This window comes from Pongo abelii, chromosome 19 (genome assembly GCF_028885655.2).
Source record: "Pongo abelii isolate AG06213 chromosome 19, NHGRI_mPonAbe1-v2.0_pri, whole genome shotgun sequence".
NCBI classification, from domain to species: Eukaryota; Metazoa; Chordata; class Mammalia; order Primates; family Hominidae; genus Pongo; species Pongo abelii.
In genome coordinates this window covers 88,603,688-88,626,922 of record NC_072004.2, presented here as the reverse complement: position 1 = coordinate 88,626,922, position 23,235 = coordinate 88,603,688, and the positions used below count along the sequence as shown (strand labels likewise).

Sequence of the window (23,235 nt, the reverse complement as noted above, 5' to 3'; positions counted from 1 at the left end):
TTACCTCACACGGATTCAACTCAAATACTTGTATGATATTTTTATGACATAATTGAATTTATTTGAAACCTGGCTTGACTTTTATACTGTACCCTCCGTTGGCTGTGAACAGGCGAGCACTTCCGCCACCCCAGGGGAGGTCCTTTCTCCCAGAAGCTCCTAGTCGCTCCTCCCCCTCCGAGCCCGCCTCTTCCCGTGGGCGGGGTTACCAGTCGGCGCGGTTGGGATGGTGCCACTGCGCAGCCGCGAGAGGGCGGTACCACGGCGGCAGCGACATGGGGGGGCGCGGAGCAGACGCCGGAAGTAGTGGTGGTACGGGTCCGACTGAGGGGTACTCGCCACCGGCTGCGTCCACCCGAGCGGCTGCGAGAGCCAAGGCCCGAGGGGGTGGGCGTGGCGGCCGCCGAAACACAACCCCCTCTGTTCCCTCTCTTCGCAGAGCGGCGCCGCGTAGCTTCCATCCGCCAGCTGCCATGAGCGAGCGCCTCCGTCCCAGGTGAGAGGGAAGGGACCCCCTTTCCATTCGTCGCCTGAGGATCTGGGAGATGGAGCCGAGGGGGCGCGCGAAATGGGGGTCGGAGCAAGAGTGGACCCGGCGGGGCTCACTGTGGGGTGCACTGCGGGCCGGGGGAGGAGGGGAGAGGGATGCGCGAGTGATCGGATGCTTGGTTCCTGTGGGTAGCTGGAAGGTGACTCTCCGGGGTCCAGGTCTCCCGCCCCTCCATCTTTTTTCCCCCCTATCTTTTCCTATTTGGAACGAAGTGTGATCGGTCCCGGAAGAGAGATGGTGGCCCTAAAGCTTTCTTGTCCTAAATTTAGGAGGGTGGGGGGATGGGAGAAACGTCTTATCTTGGAGAGGGAGCCCCCTAAGGCTTTTGTGAGGGCACCAGGCGGGGAGCTGCCGGCTCCCCAAGGTCAGAAAGAAAGGTTGGGCTTAACCCTGCAGCAGGGAAAGATTCGGTTAGACCGAAGAACTTGTGCCCTGAACGGTTGTGAACACAGAAGGGCAGATGACCAAGGCGGGTTATGGATCTTCTCTTGACTGTAGCATTAAGAACAAGCTGGATTCTAAACTGTTTGGATGCGGGGCCGTTTGACTCCGAAGGCGGGAGGAAGGATTTTATCGCGATGCACTCGCTACCTTCCCGAGGGAGCCTGGCCTCGGGACCCGGGTCTTAAATTAGGGGTTCTGTGCTTGACATGTGCTACTAGAGTCCGGACTAAGTTGGGATTTCTTAATTTTTCTCTCCCTCTTAATTTCCTCTGCAAGAATGTGTGAAGGAGAAAGTTGGGAAGGGTTACCTCAGAATGCTCTTCATGTTACGGTCTTTCCACAAGGATCCTTCTCTGAAATAGTTATTTCATGTGATTGAAGTTCTCAAAAGTATCCTGAGTTTTGGTCCCATAGTGAAAACCTAGGGTTCCCCAAGCTGCTGCATTGGATTATTGATTTGGGTCATGTAGCAAGTGGAGCATAAAGCCTCTCCTTGTATGGAAAAGAAGAGTGGACTAAATTTGAAATTGGGGGCCCAATTACAGACATGCCATCGGAATTAGGAACAAGATCTTTAGATACAGTGAATCTGACCCGACTGCCATATTATTCTTTCCCAAACCCAGTTTATACTTATGATATTCTCTGGGGGTGTCTCACATACCTGAAAAAAAAATCTAAATATTTCCTACAAATAAAAATTCTACTGTACACAACTAATCTGAATGCATTTATACTGGCAGTAGATTCCTTTTATCTTGTACACAAATAATCTCAACATGTTTTAAAGAAGTTATTTGATTTGGACAGGCTTTTCTTGCCAGTGTTTAATGGAGTATGATGGGCCAGCTCTGCCAGCTCTAGGATGGTCTAAGATGGTGGTTTTTCAGCTGGGTGCGGTGGCTCACGCCTGTAATCCCAGCACTTTGGGAAGTCAAGGCGGGCGGATCACCTGAGGTCAGGAGTTGGAGATCACCCTGGCCAACATGGTGAAACTCTGTCTCTACTAAAAATACAAAAAAATTAGTTGGGCCTGGTGGTAGGCACCTTAATCCCAGCTACTTGGGAGGCTAAGGCAGGAGAATCGCTTGAACCTGGAAGGTGGAGGTTGCAGTGAGCCGAGATCACTGCACTCCAGCCTGGGCAACAAGAGCGAAACTTCCATCTAAAAAAAAAAAGGGTTTTCAGGCTGTCCCACAGTAGATTGGATAGCCGCAGAGAGGCGGGTGTGTGGTGAGGGAGTCCCTGCTTATTGATTGATTGGTTGATTGATTGACTGATTGATTGACAGAGTCTCACTCTGTCGACCAGGCTGGAGTGCAGTGGCCCCATGATGCCTCACTGCAGCCTCAACCTCCCAGGCTCAGGTGATCCTCCCACGTCAGCCTCCCAAGTAGCTGGACCACAGGTGTGAGCTACCACACCCAGCTAATCTGTGTATTTTTGGTAGAGATGGGATTTCACCATATTGCCCAGGCTGGTCTTGAACTCCTGGGCTCAAGGGACCCACCCGCCTCGGCCTCCCAAACTGCTGGGATTACAGATGAGAGCCACCTCACCAGACTGGGAGTCCCTACTTTAACAGATCCTTTATCTCTTATATAGAGAGAATTTTTTTACAGTAAGAAAGAAAGAGTTCTGTTACTTTTTAAAATAAAGTTTGAAAACCACTAGTTTCCATACTCTTTTTTTTTTTGAGATGGAGTCTCACTGTGTCGGCCAGGCTGGAGTGCAGTGGCGTGATCTCGGCTCACTGCAACCTCTACCTCCTGGGTTCAAGCAGTTCCCCTGCCTCAGCCTCCCAAGTAGCTGGGATTACAGGCACGCACCACCATGCCCTGCTAACTCTTTTGTATTTTTAGTAGAGACTGGGTTTCACCATGTGGGCCAGGCTGGTTTCGAACTCCTGACCTCAAGTGATCTGCCTGCCTCAGCCTCCCAAAGTGCTGGGATTACAGGTGTGAGTCACCGCGCCCAGCCCATGCTCTTAAGATTATTTCTATGCCGAGTCTCTAGGAGATGACAGGAAGGTTGGAGAGAAATGAAATAATGCAACGTGATGGAATCAACCATCTGTAGAAGTAACAGATGCTAACTGGTAATCTGCACCTAGATGGTTAGGGGAGAATATAATCAGTTATAGGGGTGCCTGCTAAAATTATGCCACCTGGTCTGTGGCATTAATGCCAAAAATTGTAATCTGATTGATTGAACTGATAGGGATGAGCATGAAGCTGTAATCTTGCCAGTTGTTAACACCATTATTGAAAGAAGAATGTTTCAAGGATGAGATCTGCTAAGAGCCTAGAAAAAAGCAAATGAAGAGCAGGTAGGACTCTTTCTCAATCTGGTACCATCCAGAGGAGAAGGCCACCAACAGGCCAAAGAGATTATTCTGGTACCTTGAGAGATCAAGTAATTTATGAGGCAGGGATATTTCATGTGACTCTCCCAGAGATTAGTTGAAATCCACAAAATCATCTCATCTGTTTTTGTTCTTACAGTCCCTCTGCCATGCAACCTCCTTGACATTCATAGTCTTGTCCCTGGAAAGATCTATCCCCCATTATAAATGAGGAGATAGCAAATTTTGATCAGGCTCCTAAGTTTGGTTAGAGTGACTCAGCAGCCCAAAGCCCAGTCAGCTGTTGGCACGCTGATAAAATGGGTGTGTGAGGACCAGCAGCTGCTACTTACTCAATGACTTTCTCTTTGGGTATCGACTGGCCTCCCAGCAGACATTGCTTTGCCTCTGCAGAACACTCCCACGCAAATTCCCTGATCATATTAGGATGAAATTAGCAGTTTCTTGGTTCAAATTTATGATAAAAGCACATCCATTTAATGATTATTAAAACCTGGTATTCATCTATTTTTTTTTAACCTCCAACTACTTCAAAGTAATGTGCAGCTAAGATCTGATCTCCTAAGAGAAAGGTAGGGAGCAGAAATGTCTTAGAATGAGGTAAATTACATAGCCCAGTGCAGGATGGTTGAAGCTTTGTCAGAACCACACACTCTTTATTATTCCAAACTTAAGCTGTAATCCATACTCATTATTAAAGTTAGAACTATTCAGAATGTTGCAGAGTACAGAGAATTGAGCTTAGGGTGATCATTTATTTTCTCTAATATTCAAACCTCAACTCAAAACCTTTAGGATTAAAGGCCTGCCACTGTAAGCCACCCTACTCTCATAGAAAGTGTGTAATTATATAGAAGACACTATATCCTCCAAATGTACATGCTTTCCAAAAGCTGTGTGTCCACACTAGCCTTTTGTCTCTTTTAACTACAGAAAGCTGAAACTTTAAGGGTTTTGTAATAGGTGCTGCTGCCGTGTACATACAGACCTCTAGCCTGTGCTGCTCCGGAGAACGTTCTGCAGTGACGGAAATGTCCTTTATCTGTGCTGGTCAGTGCAGTAGCCACTAGCTACACGTGGCCACTGAGCACTAGAAACAGGGCTGCTGTGACCTAGGAACTGGATGGTTAATTTTAGTTAATTTAAATGTAAATAACCATATGTGGCTAGTGGCTACCATATTGGACAGTACAGTTCCAGGCAATTTGACTGAAAATTATACCTCCTTTAATTTATTTCTGTTTTCTAACGGGTTCAGAAATCGTTGTGACAGCACATAATTCTTAAATAGAGTACATACAAATTTGGTCTTTCTTGCACATCTGAGAACACTTGCCTAAGAAAGATGTGTGATTTTTCTTTAAACCTGGAAATTTTAAGCAGCTTATGCTATAATCTCATAGTAACAATCTAGTGAAGTAATTGTTATATCATAATACCAGCTAGTATTGCCAGAATAATCAGGTTAATGTGACCAAGAGGTACTTTTATAAGGGTTTTCAGGGCAAATAGGCAAAGGCAGCCACTCTTATATCAAATGTTGTCATATGGAAGGGAGTACAATTAGGTAACTCGGAATCGTAATTTCAGGGAGTGTAAAAAGAAGAAAACCTTAATTAGGTTAGAGGTTGAAAGCTTAGTCATTAACCTCTTCCTGTTCTTGTTTTAGTCCCAACAGACATTTAAAATTGTTAAGCTTCTTTTTAGAAATGAGTTTTACTAACTTAAGCTTGACCTCGCTGCTGCTATCTTGTATTTTTGCTCTTAGTGTCCAGGGATGGTGTACTTCCAACTGATAACCTATTAGGATATCATATGGTGAATTATGCTTTCTCAGGCCAGAGGGCAAATTTATATGTTGTTATGGTTAGCAATTCAAGTATCCAAAACATCAGTTGTTTGGATTTTTTTTTTTTCTCCTTGTGATTTAATTTCAGGAAAAGGAGAAGGAATGGCAACGAAGAAGACAACCATCTTCCCCCCCAGACCAAAAGGAGTAGCAGAAACCCTGTCTTTCAGGATTCCTGGGATACAGAGGTAGGAAGTGTGGTCACATAGTCTATTGTTTTCACTGCTTGAGTTAAATAACCCAGTATCTGCTGTGTAATTAAATTTACTTAAACAATAATTTAAAATGACCTTACTTGATTATACTGGTTTAACCTTTCTCTTTCCAAATCAGGGTCCCTTTGAGGAAGCTGTGTACCCTCTCCGCAGCAAAACAGTACATATCTGTACATAGTCATATATGTACACACTCATTTGTATTTGTTAGGAATTTCATGGCTCTTTGAAAGCCTGTGTTTGAACTCCCTGTTTTGTATTTCAGCAGCCAACTTCTTTTCTGGTAGTTTATAAACCATGAATTGTCCTTAAGATAAACATATTTCGTTGCTTCAATTCAAATGCCTTTTAAGAGAAGCTTTAAGCATGTAAAATATGTAAGGTATGTGTATGCAGAATCCCATTTTTCAGTGTTTTTATTTTTCATTATTTTGTTCTGAAAAGAGCTCCTGTGGTGAGAGGGAAGAGGAGTTGGGTGTTCTTGAACTTTTTTACAATTTTTGATTTCCTGAAAGAGTGCTTCAGTACGCAGACTGAGGATACATTTTCTGTGCAATTGGAAGGCTGCTCTGTGCTGGGGAAAGGAAACCAATATAAAGTAATGCTGCTATTAAGTTATGCACCTAGAGATTTTGACCCTTAACAGTTGTCACACTGAGAGAAAAGCCTCAACAACAAAGAGCCCTAGCCTCATAACTCACAGTAGAATTCTTCCACACCCAAATAATTTGTACTTTAATTAGTTCCTGATAATAGGATTTGACCTATATCCAGTCTGTCTTTGCCAGCAATTCAAAGTAACTCCCCCAAGGGGGAAAAGTCGGGAACTTTCATGTAGGTAACATTCATTCAGAGACAGTGAGCAAGTGCAGAGTAGAATCCTTCTGTGTGGAGACCTGAGTTTCTATAGCTGTTTTTCCTCTTCAGATATTTTCCTGGCCGAGCGCAGTGGCTCATCCCTATAATCCCAGCCCTTTGGTAGGCCAAGGTGGGCAGATCACGAGGTCAGGAGTTCGAGACCAGCCTGGCCAACATGGTGAAACCCCCATCTCTACTAAAAATACAAAAAATTAGCTGGGTGTGGTGTTGTGCGCCTGTAATCCCAGCTACTGAGATTACAGGGAGGCTGAGGTGGGAGAATTGCTTGAACCCGGGAGGCGGAGGTTGCAGTGAGCTGAGATCGCGCCATTTTACTCTAGCCTGGGCAACAGAGCAAACTCTGTTTCAGAAAAATATATATATATATATATATATTTTTTTTTTTCTATTTGCTTTTTTCTTTTCTTTTTTAAAAATGATTATCAGAAAGGTAATTGAGCTTTGTTTGATGTAATAGTTAGGAATCTCAGGGATGAAAGAAAACAAGATTAGAGGCTACCGTGAATATCTAATGATAAAACCCTGTAATAGTAATTGAGTTTCCATTCTTTTGAATTGTAAGACTATTCATTAAAAGAGTATGCAAAGATTACTTTCATGGTGTTGGCATCAGTATTTCCTTACTTGTGTCTGTATGTAAGTCCTGCTATATGATGTTCATTTCAGTCAAGGGTATGGTAGGTCTAACTCTCTGTATTAACGTTTTTTTCCCTGTATCTGCCAGTTTTGAAGACTGAGAATAGCAATAGAAATTGCCATCTTTTTCTTGCTTTTATCTCTTGGTTAAAAAAAGGAAAGAAATTGTCATCCTTTTTTTAAAAAATTAACATTTCTGATCTCTTAAGGCAGATATTGTAGATTTTTTTTAATTTTATTTATTTATTTATTTATTTATTTTTTGGTACAAAATGACCTTTACTCTCTTTCTAAAATCTGTGCATTGGTCTCACAGAAGAAAACAATGTCTTGTTACTCAACCTCCTGGGTTCTCTAGCTGAGCTTGTCCTTACTTGTCCAAAGAAATTCAGTTGTTGAGCCACTCTGTAATCATTATCTGAAGGAAGGACTACATTGTCTTCCTCATCGTTTAAGGTCATTACTGGTAGTTTCTGTCTGAACCCACTGGTAGATCACCTAATGGGGTGTTACAACCATTAGTTTCAGCCTTGCTTACTGAACATTGACCAGAATAGCCTGCTGTGCTGTCCTGTGCTGTGCTGTGTTGTGTGGTCCTGTCCTGTCCTGTCCTGTCCTATGCTGTGCTGTGCTGTTGTGCTGTGCTATGCTGTCCTGTCCTGTCCTGTGCTGTGCTGTCCTGTGGTGTCCTGTCCTGTACTGTGCTGTCCTGTCCTGTGCTATGCTGTCCTGTCCTGTCCTATCCTATGCTGTGCTGTGCTGTTGTCCTGTGCTGTGCTGTCCTGTCCTGTCCTGTCCTGTCCTGTCTTGTCCTATCCTATGCTGTGCTGTGCTATTGTACTGTGCTGTGCTGTGCTATGCTATGCTGTCCTGTCCTGTCCTGTCCTGTCCTGTCCTGTCCTGTGCTGTGCTGTGCTGTGCTGTGCTGTGCTGTCCTGTCCCGTGCTGTCCTGTCCTGTCTTGTGCTGTCCTGTCCTGTCCCGTGCTGTCCTGTCCTGTCCTGTGCTGTGCTGTGCTGCGCTATGCTGCGCTGTGCTGTGCTTCCTGGCAGTGGTATTAACAAGTAACGAGGACAAGTGAATGATGAGAGAGCCAGAGAAGCAAAAGGCAGAGAGAAAATCTTTTAAAATGGAAAGTTAAGCCCCAAATAATGAAGTTTTCACTACTGGAATAAATGATTATGTTTGTAGCAGCAAAAAATCAAGTTTAGGGACATTTGGCTGGTTTTTGATGATTGTGTATAAAAGGGAAAATAAAAATTCATTTTTAATTATATTAACAATTTAGACAATAAAATATTTTATTAATAACATTACTAATGAAAATGTTTTCTTTTAATTCTGAGGTAGGGCCATGAGGTCAGTTTCCTTGAAACTAAGTTATGTAAGAGAAACCATTTCCTATGTTTTCCCTGAATGAATAAGCTTTGTCACCCAGGCTGGAGTGCAGTGGCATGATCTCAGCTCACCGCAGCCTCTACCTCCCAGGCTCAAGCAATACTCCTACCTCAGCCTCCCAAGTAGCTGGAACTACAAGCACATGCCACCACGCTGGGTTAATTTTTTAAGGTTTTTTTTTTTTTTTTTTTTTTTTTTTTTTTGTGGAGACGACGTCTCACTATATTGCCCAGGCTGGTCGTGAACTCCTGGGCTCAAGCGATCCTCCCACCTCAGCCTCCCCAAAATGCTGGGATTACAGACTTGAGCCACCATGCCTGGCTAGAATTCCCTTCCTTCCTTCCCCTTCTCCCCTCCCGTTCTCTCCCTTCCCTTCTCCTCCCCACCCCTCCCCTCCACTTTCCTCCCTTCCCCTCCTTCCTCTCTTCCTTTCTCCCTCCCTTTCTCCCTCCCTCCCTTCTTCCCTCCCTCCTTTCCTTCCTCCCTTTCTTTCTTTTCTTTCTGACAGGGTCTCCCTCTGTTGCCCAAGCTGAGTGCAGTGGAATGATCATGGTTCACTGTAGCCTCAACCTCCTGGGCTCAAATGATCCTTCCACCTCAGCCTCCTGAGGTGCTGGGACTACAGGCATGTGCCACCAAACCTGGCTAATTTTTTTTATTTTTTGTAGAGACAGGGTCTTGCTATGTTGCCCAGGCTGGTCTTGAACTCCTGGCCTCTGACCCTCCTCCACTGGGCCTGGCAAAATTGTTTTTCTTCTTTTCTTTTTTTTTCGTTAACCTGGCTATTTAAGAATTCTTTTTCTTATAACTTGAACTTTGTGAGGAATTTATTTTTTTAATTCTAAGAGAGATTTAAAAGTTACTTACAATTCATTTCTAAAAGTTAACCTTTTTGCTTCAGTACAATAATAATGGCAAGTACTGGGAAATATGTGAGGTGTTTTATTTATGTTAAACCATTAAATTGTGCCACAAGTAAATCACAACTATCTGTACAATGGAGATAGTAGTATCTGCCTCTTCTTTCCTAGATACTGTAAAGCTAAATAACGTGAACTGATTTGCCGGATTAGTTATGTAAAGAGAAACTTCATGTGTGCATAAGTTAATGTGTGCATAAATGGCTTCTTTCCCCCATTTTATTTTTTTATTGTTTATCGTTTTTTGAGAGGGAGTTTCACTCTTGTTGCCCAGACTGGAGTGCAATGGCGCAATCTCGGCTTGCCATAACCTCCGCCTCCTGGATTCAAGCGATTCTCCTGCCTCAGCCTCCCGAGTAGCTGGGATTACAGGCATGTGCCACCACACCCTGCTAATTTTGTATTTTTAGTAGAGGCAAGGTTTCTCCATGTTGGTCAGGCTGGTCTCGAATTCCTGACCTCAGGTGATCTACCTGCCTTGGCCTCCCAAAGTGCTGGGATTCCAGGCGTAAGCTACTGTGCCCAGCCTGTTTTAGTAGGTATTATTATCTCCGCTTCTCAGATGGAAAAATTGGCACACAGAAAAATAGTCACTTGTCCAAAGAACACAGCTAGTAAGAGGCAGAAGAGGAGCGGAGCCCCAGGGTGTGGTTGTTGGGCTGCACGCTCCTGACCATGGTGTGTGCTCTCCCAGAAGACAGAGCAGAGGTTCTGCGAGACTTTGCTAAATATATCCAGGAGCGGCTAGGGCCTAGTCTTCTCTTTTTTTTTTTTTTTTTTTTTTTGAGACAGTTTCGCTCTGTCACCTAGGCTGGAGTGCAGTGGCGTGATCTCAGCTCACTGCAACCTCCACCTCCCAGGTTCAAGTGATTCTCCTGCCTCAGCCTCCTGAGTAGCTGGGATTACAGGCACCCGCCAGCTCGCCCAGCTAATTTTTGTATTTTTAGTAGAAATGGGTTTTGCAGTGTTGGCCAGGCTGGTCTCAAACTCCTGACCTTAGGTGATCCACCCGCCTTGGCCTTCCAAAGTGCTGGGATTATAAGTGTGAGCCACCGCGCCCAGCCCTAGTCTTCTTTTGAGTCAGGAACAGAGAAGAACAATTTTCCTTCTCTTTTTATCTGGAAGATGTTTTTTCCAAGTACATGCCATGATATGATCTTAGCTATAAAGCAATTTTAGATTTCTAGCAAGAAAAAAACAAAAATGAGGTCTTGTGGTTTTTTTTCCAAATCTCTGATTAGTGTTTGAATTGAAGACTTTGAATTTTAACTCCAGTAACTTGGACTTAATGACTTATGAGCCTTAGAATACTATTTTTTTAAGTTGAAGTATTCACCAATTTAAATTTTTTTTTTTTTTTTTGAGACAGAGTCTTGCTCAGTTGCCTAGGCAGGACTGCAGTGGTGCTGTCATGGCTCACTGCAGCTGTGAACTCATGGGCTTAAGCACTCCTCCCTGCTCAGCCTCCCAAACATCTGGGACTACAGGTGTGTGCCACCACACCTGGCTAGTTATTTTTTTTTTTTTTGAGACAGAGTCTCGCTGTGTCCAGGCTGGAATGCAGTGGCGCATCTCAGCTCACTGCAGCCTCCGCCTCCCGGGTTCAAGCAATTCTCCTGCCTCAGCCTCCCGAGTAGCTGGGACTACAGGGGACCGCCACCACGCCCAGCTAATTTTTGTACTTTTGGTAGAGATGGGGTTTCACCATGTTGGCCAGAATGGTCTTGATCTCTTGATCTCGTGATCCGCCCGCCTCGGCCTCCCAAAGTGCTGGGATTACAGGCGTGAGCCACCGCACCCGCCCCACCTGGCTAGTTTTAAATGTTTTTTTGTGGAGATGGGAGTCTCTTCATGTTGTCCAGGCTGATCTTGAACTCCTGGGATCAAGCAATCCTTCCACCTTGGCCTTCCAAAGTATTAGGATTACAGGCGTGAGCCACCATGCCCAGCCTAATTTTTTGTTTCGTGTAAAGCCATTCTAGATGAATCACATTAGTTAACATCTATCTCAGGCTCAGTTTTCTCTTCACTGAGCAAGAAGTGAAATGATTTTATCAATTTTTGTCTATCAAGTCCTGATCTTGGGCAACTATTTGGATGAGTAAAAACTACTTAGATTTAACTTAAATTTTTTTTTTAGTGTCTAGTCTTTTTAGGTTGAATTCTATTATTTACATGTAGAAGGAGTAATGTTCTTTTTTTATTTTATTATTATTATACTTTAAGTTTTAGGGTACATGTGCACAATGTGCAGGTTAGTTACATATGTATACATGTGCCATGCTGGTGTGCTGCACCCATTAACTCGTCATTTAGCATTAGGTATATCTCCTACAGCTATCCCTCCCCCCTCCCCCCACCCCACAACAGTCCCCAGAGTGTGATGTTCCCCTTCCTGTGTCCATGTGTTCTCATTGTTCAATTCCCACCTATGAGTGAGAATATGCAGTGTTTGGTTTTTTGTTCTTGCGATAGTTTACTGAGAATGATGATTTCCAATTTCATCCATGTCCCTACAAAGGACATGAACTCATCATTTTTTATGGCTGCATAGTATTCCATGGTGTATATGTGCCACATTTTCTTAATCCAGTCTATCATTGTTGGACATTTGGGTTGGTTCCAAGTCTTTGCTATTGTGAATAGTGCCGCAATAAACATCCGTGTGCATGTGTCTTTATAGCAGCATGATTTATAGTCCTTTGGGGTATATACCCAGTAATGGGATGGCTGGGTCAAATGGTATTTCTAGTTCTAGATCCCTGAGGAATTGCCACACTGACTTCCACAAGGGTTGAACTAGTTTACAGTCCCACCAATGGTGTAAAAGTGTTCCTATTTCTCCACGTCCTCTCCAGCACCTGTTAGACTCCCACACAATAATAATGGGAGACTTTAACACCCCACTGTCAACATTAGATAGATCAATGAGACAGAAAGTTAACAAGGATACCCAGGAATTGAACTCAGCTCTGCACCAAGCGGACCTAATAGACATCTACAGAACTCTCCACCCCAGATCAACAGAATATACATGTTTTTCAGCACCACACCACACCTATTCCAAAATTGACCACATAGTTGGAAGTAAAGCTCTCCTCAGCTATTGTAAAAGATCAGAAATTATAACAAACTGTCTCTCAGACCACAGTGCAATCAAACTAGAACTCGGGATTAAGAAACTCACTCAAAACCGCTCAACTACGTGGAAACTGAACAACCTGCTCCTGAATAACTACTGGGTACATAACGAACTGAAGGCAGAAATAAAGATGTTCTTTGAAACCAACGAGAACAAAGACACAACATACCAGAATCTCTGGGACACATTCAAAGCAGTGTGTAGAGGGAAATTTATAGCACTAGATGCCCACAAGAGAAAGCAGGAAAGATCCAAAATTGACACCCTAACATCACAATTAAAAGAACTAGAAAAGCAAGAGCAAACACATTCAAAAGCTAGCAGAAGGCAAGAAATAACTAAAATCAGAGCAGAACTGAAGGAAATAGAGACACAAAAAACCCTTCAAAAAATTAATGAATCCAGGAGCTGGTTTTTTGAAAGGATCAACAAAATTGATAGACCGCTAGCAAGACTAATAAAGAAGAAAAGAGAGAAGAATCAAATAGACGCAATAAAAAATGATAAAGGGGATATCACCACCGATCCCACAGAAATACAAACTACCATCAGAGAATACTACAAACACCTCTACGCAAATAAACTAGAAAATCTAGAAGAAATGGATAAATTCCTTGACACATACACCCTCCCAAGACTAAACCAGGAAGAAGTTGACTCTCTGAATAGACCAATAATAGGCTCTGAAATTGTGGCAATAATCAATAGCTTACCAACCAAAAAGAGTCCAGGACCAGATGGATTCACAGCCGAATTCTACCAGAGGTACAAGGAGGAGCTGGTACCATTCCTTCTGAAACTATTCCAATCAATAGAAAAAGAGGGAATCCTCCCTAACTCATTTTATGAGGCCAGCATCATCCTGATACCAAAGCCAGGCAGAGACACAACCAAAAAAGGAGTAATGTTCTTTACTTTCAGTTTTAATATCTTTATCTACAAATTACACTAGAAGTTTCTATGTAAATCTAGCTTCTGTTACCTAGGTATATGCCTTGTAAAAAGTTCTTCTGCTTGAGTAAATAAAAGCAATACCTTCTCATCCTTGGGAGGGAAGAAATTAAAATCTAAATTTGGCTGGGTGCGGTGGCTCATGCCCATAATCCCAGCACTTTGGGAGGCCAAGGCAGGCAGATCACGAGGTCAGGAGTTCGAGAGCAGCTTGACCAACATGGTGAAACCCCGTCTCTACTAAAAATACAAAAATTAACCGGGCATGGTGGCGCGTACCTGTAATCCCAGCTACTCAGGAGGCTGAGGCAGGAGAACTGCTTGGACCCGGGAGGCGGAGGTTGCAGTGAGCTGAGATTGCGCCACTGCACTCCAGACTGGGCGACAGAGCGAGACTCCATCTCAAAAAAAAAAAAAAAAAAAAAATCTAAATTAAAAAAAAGCAATACCTTTTAAAAGTACAAAGATGTCAATTTTTTTTAATACCTTTAACTTAGCTTAACAAGACCATTTTGATTTTTTAGACCAGTGTGAAGTAATATCAGATAGAGAGTGAAAAAATGTGGAGATAAAACAGAAGTGGCCACTGGACCATGTCTATAATCCCAGCACTTTGGGAGGCAGAGGCAGGTGGATCACCTGAGGTCAGGAGTTCGACACCAGTTTGGTCAACATGGTGAAACCCTGTCTCTACTAACAATACAAAAATTAGCCGGGCGTGGTGGTGTACACCTGTAGTCCCAGTTACTCAGGAGGCCTAGGCAGGAGAATCACATGAACCTAGGAGGCGGAGGTTGCAGTGACATGAGATGGCACCACCGCACTCCAGCCTGGGTGACAAAGCGAGTCTCCATCTCAAAAAAAAAACAAAAAACAGAAAAACAGAAGTAGCTTACCTAGGACAGCTTTGGCCCCTTTCTTGTCTCTACTAGAAGACAAAATTTTTGATGTTAATATTAAAATCCTAAGGGAATTCTTAGTGGGAATGCAGAAGTGTGAGAAATTAAAAAAGAATAGTACCAGGGGATCCATGTATCATAAAATTAGGAGTCTATAAATTCACTTGTTTTAACTGATAAGAATTAGCTGAGTGTTGGGTGATTTAAAAAAAAAAATGTGAATTCGTATGACAATAGGAGTATTTAGAATAATTTTTTTAAATGTTATTTTAAGCTCTTCATTCTTGCCCATTCTCATCTTTAATCCATCTTAGAGTAGTAGTATTAATACATTCTAAGAGACAGACTGATTTGGCCGACTCTTTTCAGTGAAACTGTTAGGATTGTGTGTTTAGAACCCTGTAGCAAATTAACTCTGAAATTAAGTTTTGGTTTTTTTTTTTCCTTTTTTTGGAGACAGGGTCTCACTCTGTCTCCCAGGCTAGAGTGTGGTGGTATGATCTGGCTTACTGCAGCCTTGACCTCCCCAGGCTCAGGTGATCCTCCCACCTCAGCCTCCCGAGTAACTGGGACTACAGGCACACACTGCCATGCCAAGCTTATTTTTATATTGTTTTTGTTGAGACAGGTTTTCACCATGTTGCCCAGGCTGATCTCGAACTCCTGGACTCACGCGATCCACCTGCCTTCGCCTTCCAAAGTGCTAGGATTATAGGCATTAGCCACCATGCCTGGCCATTAATTTCATTTTTTTTCTTTCTTTTTTTTTTTTTTTGGAGACAGAGACAGAGTCTCGCTCTGTTGCCCAGGCTGGAGTGCAGTGGCATGATCTCCGCTCACTGCAAGCTCTGCCCCCCAGGTTCACCCCATTCTCCTGCCTCAGCCTCCCGAGTAGCTGGAACTACAGGCACCCGCCACCACGCCCGGCTAATTTTTTTGTATTTTTAGTAGAGATGGGGTTCCACAGTGTTCGCCAGGATGGTCTCAATCTCCTGACCTCATGATCCACCCACCTCGGCCTCCAGAGGGCTGGGATTACAGGCGTGCGCCACCACACCCAGCTGAGATTAATTTCTTAAAAGATCCATTCAAAAGGGAGGAACAGTGCAGTTAGTCTAATTTATAGAATACATTTACTTTGCTTACAGTTTAAGTCCTTGATATGTTTGTAAATACTTCAATTCACAGCATACTAAGCTACCCCAAGCAGTTTTCGTTTTTTTTTTTTTTTTTTTTTGAGACGGAGTTTTTCTCTTGTTGCCCAGGCTGGAGTGCTATGGCACAATCTTGGCTCACTGCAACCTCTGTCTCCCGGGTTCAAGCAATTCTCCTGCCTCAGCCTCCTGAGTAGCTGGGATTACAGGCAATGCACAACCACACCTGGCTAATTTTTTGTATTTTTTTTTTGAGATGGAGTCTCGCTCTGCCACCCAGGCCAGAGTGCAGTGGCACGATCTTGGCTCACTGCAAGCTCCGCCTCCCGGGTTCATGCCATTCTCCTGCCTCGCCTCCCAAGTAGCTGGGACTACAGGCGCACGCCACCATGCCTGGCTGATTTTTCTGTATTTTTAGTAGAGACGGGGTTTCACCGTGTTAGCCAGGATGGTCTCGATCTCTTGACCTTGTGATCCGCCCGCCTCGGCCTCCCAAAGTGGTGGGATTACAGGCGTGAGCCACCGCGCCTGGCCATTTTTTGTATTTTTAGTAGAGACGGGGTTTCTCCATATTGGTCAGAGTGGTCTCGAACTCCCGAGCCCAGGTGATCTGCCCACCTCAGCCTCCCAAAGTGCTGGGATTATAGCCGTGAGCTGCCGCGCCCTGCAGCAGTTTCTTATTGAAACAGAATGTTAAAATCTGTTATTAAGTACTGAAGATATACACATACACATCTTTTTCTACTGCTGGGCATTATTTTTTGGCCTGTTGAAATGGAAACAAAGCGAAGTGATATTAATAATACAATATTTCCCTTCAGAAGGAACTTTAAACACATTGTGTGGTCCAGTTTCACCTTATAAGGGTAACAAAGGTATAGAAAGGATGTTATTTATTCATGGAGACAGAAAAGTTATCACCTGCATTTTCTTTCCTTGCTTATTTATAAAGTGGTTTTAATTAACCCACTGAGTTCATTTGGAACCTTTTGTCTCACCAATATTGGTAGATCTGAAGTTTTCTGAAATTATTGGACACTTTGGAAGCACAAAATTTTATATTAGATGCTCTGATAGACTTGGCTGGGATCATCTCTTGCATTTAATCCAGATACTGTGGCAGCCTTAGAATGAAAATGAGCTTCATCATGACTCCAGAGATGGAGTATATACTGTGGGTGAGATTCCTCTTTTAAGGTTCACATTAATTGAAAGCACCATTGAAAGAGGGGATGGAGGTAAGGGGAAGCTGGGGCTTGACAGAAAATAAAATACTACATTGATCTTTTATTTTCTTTTTGGAGGTGGAGTCTCGCTCTGTCGCCCAGGCTAGAGTGCAGCGGCGTGATCTCAGCTCACTGCAACCTCTGCCTCCTGGGTTCAAGCAATTCTCCTGCCTCAGCCTCTCAAATAGCTGGGACTGCAGGCACACACCTCCACGCCCAGCTAATTTTTTGTATTTTAGTAGAGACGGGGTTTTACCGTGTTGCCCAGGCTGGTCTTAAACTCCTGAGCTCAGGCAATCCACCTGCCTCGGCCTCCCAAAGTGCTAGGATTACAGACATGAGCCGGGCCTTTATTTTTTTTATTTTTTATTTTTGAAGCAGAGTCTCACTCTGTCGCCAGGCTGGAGTGCAATGGCACAATCTCAGCTCACTGCAACGTCCACCTCCCAGGTTCAAGCAATTCTCCTGTCTCAGCCTCCCCAGTAGCTGGGACTACAGGTGCACGCCACCACGCCCAGCTAATTTTTGTATTGTTAGTAGAGACAGGGTTTCACCATGTTGGCCAGGATGGTCTCGATCTCTTGAACTCATGATCCCCCTGTCTCAGCCTCCAAAGTGTTGGGATTACAGGTGTAAGCCACCATGCCCGGCCTTTTTTTTTTTTTTTAAATTGAGACACAGTCTCACTCTGTCACCCAGGCTAGAGTGCAGTGGCACATTCTCAGATCACTGCAACATCTGTCTCCTGGGTTCAGGCGATTCTCCTGCCTCAGCCTCCCTAATAGCTGTGATTATAGGTGCTTGCCATTATGGCTGGCTAATTTTTTGTTTTGTTTTGTTTTGGCTTTTTATATTTTTAGTAGAGATGAGGTTTCACCATGTTGGCCAGGCTGGTCTCGAACTCCTGGCCTCAAGTGATCCACCCGCCTTGGCCTCCCAAAGTGTTGAGATTACAGGCATGAGCCACTGCGCCCAGCCCTGCTTTTCAAATTAAGAAGAGAAAGCATTTGGTTCTAGATAATATACACATAGCTCTCTTTTTATGAAGCGGAATGGCTTAGTGATTAATATTTCTGTCTGGGGTGGGGGTGCTTTCTTAAGGTTATTAGTAGAAATAGTGTTTGGAGTTGTTTAGTTGCTGCCACGGGTATAAGTGAGTTGTCTCTTAAACTGACTTTGCACACTGGAAAAATAAAATTAAAGGCAGGCCTGGCTGAGAGACCAGAGCTTCGGTGCCCTTTGATGTATCATTTGAGCCCTTTGGACTAAGAAAATGAATTTCAACTTCCCCATCCTCTGCTTCACAATTTAGTTATATCTAGCCCTTCTGCCAAAGAGAGTAGTGTGTCCTTCTGCCTTTTTGCTCTATATTCTCTCAAGACTCCTGAAAGCTTTTTCTAGTATTTCTCCCTTCTTTTCAGCTCTTCAGATTCCTTTTACCCACTGTTTCTTTCCCTGGCCTGCTAGTGGGCTCTTTTCCCCACTCACCTCCTCTCTGCCTTGTTTTCCCCTCAGCTTCCTGTGTGCTTTCTCCCTCTCCCTCCCGCCAGTCACCTTCAGTTGCCTGCAGCCACTGCTGGGACTTTCTCATCGGCCTTCCCTCCCTTCCTCTCTGGATCCTGGCTTCCTCCTTGACTCTGTTCAGACTTTTTGCCAGGCTCACTAATGGTCTTTCCATTCAGCAAACAGTTCCCAAACACCTGCTGTCTGCCCAGCACTGTCCTGATGCTCGAGTCCCCTATGTCTTCTTCTTCTCCTTCCGAAGTTCTTTCCGTCCCCCTCGGGGGTGGTGCGTGTTCTCCTTCCTTGTCATTTCCACAGTCCTCCTGGGCCTGCCTTCCTGCTTGTTGTATTAGGAAAGCTCCCAGTAGGGCTCTGCTCTCAGATCCTTAACCTCATTCATCTCCCACAGATTCCAAGGATCCCCACTCATAAGTATAGACCTGAGCCAGTCTTACATGCTCAGGACCCACCTGTTCCTGCAGCCCTCATGGCTCTTGGTAATCTAGCCATCACCTCTTGTGCAGTTTCCCTCTCACTCACTCCTGTCAAGGGCCCACCCATACCACACCTTGCTTTTCTGAGTTTGCTCTTGTTCCCGTTGGTCATACCCTGCCTGTGAAAATTCTTCCTTATCCTCCTGGGCCCAGCTGAGACACCATTCATGTTAAGGAGCCTCTCCTAGTACTCAGTCAGCATCCATTGCTGGATTCCCATCACCACAGTAGCTGTGAACTGTTGTTACCAATGGGTATGGTGCCACTATTTTCTTGATTCAGCTTAGTAAATATTTACTGAATGCTTCAGCAGCCCTAGTGGAATGCCTTGTACATAGTAGGCACACAAACATTTCTTTGCCCAGTGGTTGGATGTGAGAACAAGCTGCACCCTCCTTTTGCCAGTATGGTGCTGAGGTGGGGCCCTGGCATTTACACTTTAAAAAGCCCCTAGTGGCCAGGTGCAGTGGCTTACCCTTGTAATCCTAGCATTTTGTGGGACTGAGGCAGGAGGATATCTTGAGCCCAGGAGTTCAAGACCAGCCTGGGCAACATAGTGAGACCTCGTCTCTACAAAAAATAGCTGGGCATGGTGGCATGCACCTGTAGTCCCAGCTGCTCAAGAGGCTGAGGCCGGAGGATCGTTTGAGCATGGGAGGTCAAGGCTTCAGTGAGTTGTAGTCACGCCACTGCTCCAGCCTGAGTGACAGAGCAAGACCCTGTTTCAAAAAATGAAATAAAAAGCCCATAGGTAATTCCAAGATAGATTGTATCATGGCAGTTCTCTTCTGGGTCTTACCCAGATGTCTGTGGTTACAAGGATACAATGGTAGGTTTTATTATTACCGAAACTAACCTAGAATCCTTCTTTTTCACACAGATCTTCAAAACAGGACTCTTTGTATATTGTTTAGAGAGATTCTTGGCCAGAGCCCTCATAAATTTATCTTACCTGCAAGGGGTTTTTATTTCACAGATCACACACAGCTTTATTCTCTTTTGATTGTGTCATGAAAACAGCCTGGTCAGATGTCATGTCAGCACTAAGCCTAAATGGACAATTCAGAGAAAAGAAAATGAGCTTTGTAACTGTTGATTTGGTTAAACTGTTTGATGAGTCTGTAAGGAATCAGGATCATAAGAGTGGGATTCCTATTTGATGGTCCTTCTCAGTCCCAAAGTCTTTGGACCCTTGTTTCTCTTTTGGTAAAAGAATTTGCTGTCTTTTCGAGAACAAATGTGACAAGGTAAACACTTCTCTACTAAGATAGCAGTTTCCATTTCCAAAGCCGTGCATCATCAAGTAGTGGCTTTTGCCCTCAAGCAATCTGATACTAAAAAGCTTCAACTAAGTGAGGGAAATAGGATTTTTTCCTGTTTCAAGATTTTTACTTTAGGAGACAAAAATGTTTTACTTCTGTATATATCTTAAGGCACTAATACAGACTTCAAATTTAGTTTTATGCCTTTTGGGTTAAAAGTGAAGAATGGTCTTTCCTTTATCCCATAAAGCAGATGACTTTGGTGGCTGACAGTGTTAAGATCAACTACAGTAACTTAAAAAAATTTTTTGACCCTGTTCCATAGAAATGCTTTATTTTGTAACACAGTGCATACCAAATATATTTGTGAATAATTGAAAGCAAGCTTCACAGAACAATATCCTTATGTTGCACTCTGTTGTCCTTTTTTTTTTTTTTAATGCTGGTTATAACGCACCAATTTGGTGCTGGTTTCACTCTCAATTCGAAAACTCCTGGTCCATCTATAGATTGTGTGACACTCCCTAAGCCTCCCGGGTAGTGAGAAAACTGGTCTGAATTGTCAGAAAATAGAAACCAAAGCCTCAATAGTTTAAAATTATCATTGTTCTGCTCAATGCAAGTGAATACAACTGAAGCAGCTTTAGAAGTTCTGAGGTAGTTAAGGTGAAACAATCTTCTCAAAATCATATTGGCAGTGTCAATACTTCTCAGTCTCCATTTTGAAGTTAAATGTAATTGAAGACCTTACTTGGTTTCCTAATAGCATTTTTTTTTTTTTTTTTTTTGAGACAGAGTCTCACTTTGTCACCCAGGCTGGAGTACAGTGTGCCATCTTGGCTCAGTGCAACCTCTGCCTCCCAGGTTCAAGCGATTCTGCTGTCTCAGCCTCCTGAGTAGCTGGGACTACAGGGATGCGCCACCACGCCAGGCTAATTTTTGTATTTTTAGTAGAGATGGGGTTTCGCCATGTTGGCCAGGCTGGTCTCGAACTCCTGGCCTCAAGTGATCTGCCTGCCTTGGCCTCCCGAAGTGCTGGGATTACAGGTGTGAGCCACCATGCCTGGCCCATGGTAGCATTCTTTTTTTTTTTTTTTTTTGAGACAGTCTTGCTCTGTCACCCAGGCTAGAGTGCAGTGGCACAATCTCAGCTCACTGCAAGCCCCGCCTCCTGGTTTCACACCATTCTCCTGCCTCAGTCTCCCGAGTAGCTGGGACTACAGGCGCCCGCCACCACGCCCGGCTGATTTTTGTATTTTTAGTAGAAACAGGGTTTCACCGTGTTAGCCAGGATGGTCTCGATCTCCTGACCTCGTGATCTGCCCTTCTCGGCCTCCCAAAGTGCTGGGATTACAGGCGTGAGCCACCGCACCCGGCCATGGTAGCATTCTTTAGTTCACTTACTCATTATCAGTTTCTTCCTCAAAAGAAATGTTTTTTGGTAGACACTTTAGAAAATAAATTTTAAAATAAAATAGAAGATCCAAATCCTAAATATTTTGTCATATATATCCTTCCAGATTGTTTTTGGTATATATAAATATATGTATGAATACATTTGAGAAAAATATTTTAAGAGTCAACTGATATACTATATACACTGTTTAGTATGAACTGATGTAAAAAATGATGCTAAAGACTTCGATGTTAGTGTATGTATGTCTCTATGATCATTGCTAATGACTGAATAGAATTTCATCATATATGTATATTAATGGATGGAATATAATTAAACCAGTTCTCTATTAGACATTTAGGTTGTTTCCAGTTTTTAGCCATTATAAACCAGGCCCAGTAAACACTTTTTTTTTCTTTTGAGACAGAGTCTTGCTCTGTTGCCAGGCTGGAGTGCAGTGGCGTGATCTCAGCTCACTGCAACCTCCGCCTCCCGGGTTCAAGTGATTCTCCTGCCTCAGCCTCCCAAGCAGCTGGGACTACAGGCACAGGCCACCATGCCCAGCTAATTTTTGTATTTTTAGTAGAGACGGGGTTTCACCATGTTGGTCAGGATGGTCTCGATCTCTTGACCTCGTGATCTGCCCACCTCAGCCTCCCAAAATGCTGGCATTACAGGCGTGAACCACCACACCCAGCCAAGATTTTTTAAATGAACTGGAAATTGCAAATCTACCTAACCCTAAAAAAAAAATAAAAATAAGTTATGTACAGAAATCTTCCCTAATCTATTTAAAGAACTTTTGCCTTTTCTTAGAGTAGCATCACCCTTGTGCTATTGTAGTATGAAATAGATATAATTTGAGATGAAAACTTGACTTACTAGAGACTGATTGTAGTTCTTGCCTTGATTTTCAGACAGTACCTGTAATGAGAAACAGTAAAGAAAACAGACTAAGAGGAAACAAAGCGTTCTGCGCGGTGGGTTTCTAATTGAGTGTAGTGACCTGTTTGTTAAATATTCATGATTGGCAAGGTGCAAGTGGCCATTCTACGTTGTTATACTAGGTTAGGAGATGCCTTTGTAGAATACAATTTTTGTTTTTGACTTTGACTTCTTAAGCCTCTAAGTAAATACAGTTGCAGCTGCTGCAAATCCTGCTATCTGACTTCATCAGCCCGGCCCATTATCATCCTTTCATGAGGTTTTTATTTTTATTTTTATTTTTTATTCTAGAAAGAGGGGTTGTTCATTGCTACCTATAGGCATTGGGGTACGTGACCATAGCTGCAATGGCCTCGGCACCATCACAAGTCTTGGTTTTAGTCTTGTTAATGATGGCAGCTTTGTGAACATTGCTTGTTTTCATTGTTTCAGATAAGTTATCTATATGCATATTATTGGATGTAATTTTTGGTCAAAAAAGGGATAGAACTAGGATTTTAAAAATCACTTTAAAATATATATCTGTAAACAGCATTTTGTTTATTTAATTTATACATTTTTATAATAAAAATACATAATAACCACACTGCAAAAAAGTTGAAGTGCAGAAAAAGTCAAGCAACTATAATCTTTCCATCCTAATGTAACTACCGTGATTTCGTTCTTTCTTTCCAGCCTTTATTTTTTTTGAGACAGTCTGATTCCGATTGCCTAGGCTGGAGTGCAGTGGCGCAATCTTGGCTCACTGCCACCTCGACCTCCCAGGCTCAAGTGATTCCCCCACCTCAGCTTCCTGAGTAGCTGGGACTATAGGCGTGAGCCACCACGCCCAGATAATTTTTTTGTTTTGTTTTTGAGACGGAGCCTTGCTCTGTTGCTAGGCTGGAGTGCAGTGGCGTGATCTAGGCTCACTGCAACCCCCACGTCCCGGGTTCAAGCGATTCTCTTGCCTCAGCCTCCCTAGTAGCTGGGACCACAGGCACACACCATCACGCCCAGCTAATTTTT

General features: G+C 43.5%; 1 protein-coding gene across 3 annotated transcripts in view; it reads left to right on the top strand.

The window, feature by feature from the left end:
• Positions 1 to 80: 80 nt before the first annotated feature.
• The window catches only part of VCF1 (VCP nuclear cofactor family member 1), a 27,494-nt gene continuing 4,339 nt past the window's right edge, over positions 81 to 23,235 (top strand). The window contains exons 1-3 of one of the 3 annotated variants that reach the window (XM_002827784.4): positions 185 to 496; positions 5,297 to 5,396; positions 22,200 to 22,262. In XM_002827784.4, coding sequence (XP_002827830.3) covers positions 276 to 496; positions 5,297 to 5,396; positions 22,200 to 22,262 — 384 coding nt within the window. In that variant the 5' untranslated portion in view covers positions 185 to 275. Of the gene's footprint in view, positions 497 to 2,944; positions 4,927 to 5,296; positions 5,397 to 22,199; positions 22,263 to 23,235 lie in introns of those variants that run through there. The other 2 variants (XM_054535713.2, XM_002827783.5) reach the window with 2 other exon arrangements.